The 2,910-nt window shown below is 44.2% G+C and overlaps 1 protein-coding gene across 1 annotated transcript in view; it reads left to right on the top strand.

Annotated features, from left to right (window-relative positions):
• LOC138353473 (S-adenosylmethionine synthase-like) overlaps nucleotides 1–1,049 on the top strand; it is a gene marked incomplete at both ends in the record, with an annotated part of 4,034 nt that extends 2,985 nt beyond the window's left edge. The window contains one exon of the mRNA XM_069306446.1: nucleotides 10–1,049. Within this exon, the coding sequence (XP_069162547.1) occupies nucleotides 10–1,049 (1,040 nt within the window). The remainder of the gene's footprint in view (nucleotides 1–9) is intronic.
• Nucleotides 1,050–2,910: the final 1,861 nt, after the last annotated feature.

Here is a 2,910-nt window from a genome sequence, read left to right on the forward strand (position 1 = left end):
GCGACGCAGTGCTTGATGCCCATCTTAGCCAGGACCCTGACGCCAAAGTTGCTTGTGAAACGTGTACCAAAACTGGTATGATCCTGATCTGTGGGGAGATTACGTCCAAGGCTCAAGTTAATTATCAACAAATTGTGCGTGATATTGTTAAGAAAATTGGTTTTGATGATTCACGAAAGGGCTTTGACTACAAGACCTGTAATATTCTTCTGGCCCTGGAGCAAAAGTGTGCGGAGATTGCTAATGGTGTACACATCGGGCGCAGTGATGACAACACTGGTTCAGGGGACCAGGGACTGATGTTTGGTTATGCCACTGATGAGACCGACGAGTGCATGCCCTTAACTATTATGCTGGCACACCGTCTCAATCAGAAGATTGCAGAGCTGCGAAGAGATGGGACGTTCTGGTGGGCGCGACCTGACTGTAAGACTCAAGTCACATGCCAGTATGCCTTCGATCAAGGAGCTGTTATTCCCAAAAGAGTGAACACTGTTGTCGCTTCTGTACAGCACTCGGAACAAATTACTGTCGAAGCTTTGCGTGACGAGGTTATAGAGAAGGTCATCAAGGTCATTATTCCTGAAAAATATATAGATACTCAAACGAAATACCACATCAACCCTTGCGGAGAATTAATCATGGGTGGACCTCAAGGTAACGTTGGGCTAACTGGTAGGAAAATCATCGTTGACACTTACGGTGGGTGGGGCGCTCACGGCGGGGGAGCATTCTCTGGCAAAGATTACACAAAGATTGACCGCTCAGCGGCCTATGCCGCCCGATGGGTTGCCAAGTCACTGGTGAAAAACAAATTATGTAGACGCTGTTTGGTTCAGGTATCTTACGCCATTAGTGTTGTGCACCCCATAAGCATCAGCATCTTCCACTATGGCACCTCACAGTACACATCAAAACAGCTTCTGAAGATTGTTAACCACAACTTTGATCTACGACTAGGACATATTGTCAAGGAGCTGGGCTTAAAGAGACCAATTTACAGTGATACGTCGTGTTATGGACATTTTGGACGGCAACAGTTCTCTTGGGAGCAGCCCAAGAAGTTGACCATCCCTGAATTTTAGAGTCAAATAATTCTTAAGGATGACTATCATTTTTACGTTTTTCATCAAGTCCCTGTTAATATGGGAGAACACTATGTCTATGCTTGATTCACAACTCTCCTAAACACGAGAGTGAAGTTATTGAGAACACTTTCCCACCAGGAGACTTGAACCCTAGCCAGCACAGAAGCCTGGTGGGAACCTTTAATTTTATATTCAATTGATAGTTTTATATACTTTTTTGACGTTTTATATACCAGAGTATATAAAATCTCCGGGCCTTTTATATATCAGAGTAAATAAAATTAAAATGACTATAAGACCAGCGTCTGGGTCAAGATAAATACGTTTTCTTCCACTAAACTGAATCCAGTTTTTTTTATCTTTTTTTCGGTGGGGGGTTCTATGTGATCCTCCTCCTCCTCCTCCAACTGTTTGTGGTTCTCCTCCTCCTCCTCCTCCTCCTTCTCCTCCAACTGTTTGTGGGTCTCCTCCTCCTCCTTCTCCTCCAACTGTTTGTGGGTCTCCTCCTCCTCCTCCTTCTCCTCCAACTGTTTGTAGTTCTCCTCGTCCTCCTCCTCCTCCTCCTCCTCCTTCTCCTCCTCCAACTGTTTGTGAGTCTCCTCCTCCTCCTCCTCCTCCTTCTCCTCCAACTGTTTGTGGGTCTCCTCCTCCTCCTCCTCCTTCTCCTCCTCCAACTGTTTGTGAGTCTCCTCCTCCTCCTCCTTCTCCTCCAACTGTTTGTGGGTCTCCTCCTCCTCCTCCTCCTCCTCCAACTGTTTGTGGTTCTCCTCGTCCTCCTCCTCCTCCTTCTCCTCCTCCAACTGTTTGTGGTTCTCCTCGTCCTCCTCCTCCTCCTTCTCCTCCTCCAACTGTTTGTGGTTCTCCTCGTCCTCCTCCTCCTCCTCCTCCAACTGTTTGTGGGTCTCCTCCTCCTCCTCCTCCTTCTCCTCCAACTGTTTGTGGGTCTCCTCCTCCTCCTCCTCCTCCTTCTCCTCCTCCAACTGTTTGTGGTTCTCCTCGTCCTCCTCCTCCTCCTCCTCCTCCTTCTCCTCCTCCTCCTCCTCCTCCTCCTTCTCCTCCAACTGTTTGTGGGTCTCCTCCTCCTCCTCCTCCTCCAACTGTTTGTGGTTCTCCTCGTCCTCGTCCTCCTCCTCCTCCTCCTCCTCCTTCTACTGTTTGTGAAGTTTTTACCTTTCCTACTCCTTCTCCTGCATTTTGTAATTCTCCTCCTCCATGTGATTCTTTTGTTTGTTCTTCTTTCTCGACTTCCACATAAATGTTAAATTTAATGCTAGCAAATGTGTCTGAGGAATTAATATTCTTAGCTAACATTTTACATTCCACCTCATTATGACCGTCTTCGAGTTCAAGTTTCATAACCACGAATGGGGGTAGTGAATTTTCTTTCATTGGGAAACTGTCCGAATAAAATCCACAATTAAATATATCTTGACTTGCAGCATGGGTACATGATATCAACAATTTGTTCATGTAAAATCGTTTTCCTTCCTTTCGACATTTTTTACGTGATGCATCTAAATTGTTCTTTAATTTGACGTCTTTTATTTCACGTCGATCTGTATAAATATCAGGTGTGAAATTATGGAAATTCCATGGAAATATTAATATAATTGGATTTTTTGTATAATATCCCCTATCAATATTAGAATTTGTATATAGTTTATTTATGTAATATGCAGAATAACCATTGGTAAAGTTGTGGATTTCATCATAATAACTAAGGAATTTATTAAAGGGTTGAATTAGTGTCTTATCAGTTTCAGTAATAGTTTTAGGATTATACGAAATTGGTGGTTTGGGAACAATAAAGAGACCTTTATAA

The sequence above is a fragment of the Procambarus clarkii genome, chromosome 58 (assembly GCF_040958095.1).
Source record: "Procambarus clarkii isolate CNS0578487 chromosome 58, FALCON_Pclarkii_2.0, whole genome shotgun sequence".
NCBI lineage: Eukaryota > Metazoa > Arthropoda > Malacostraca > Decapoda > Cambaridae > Procambarus > Procambarus clarkii.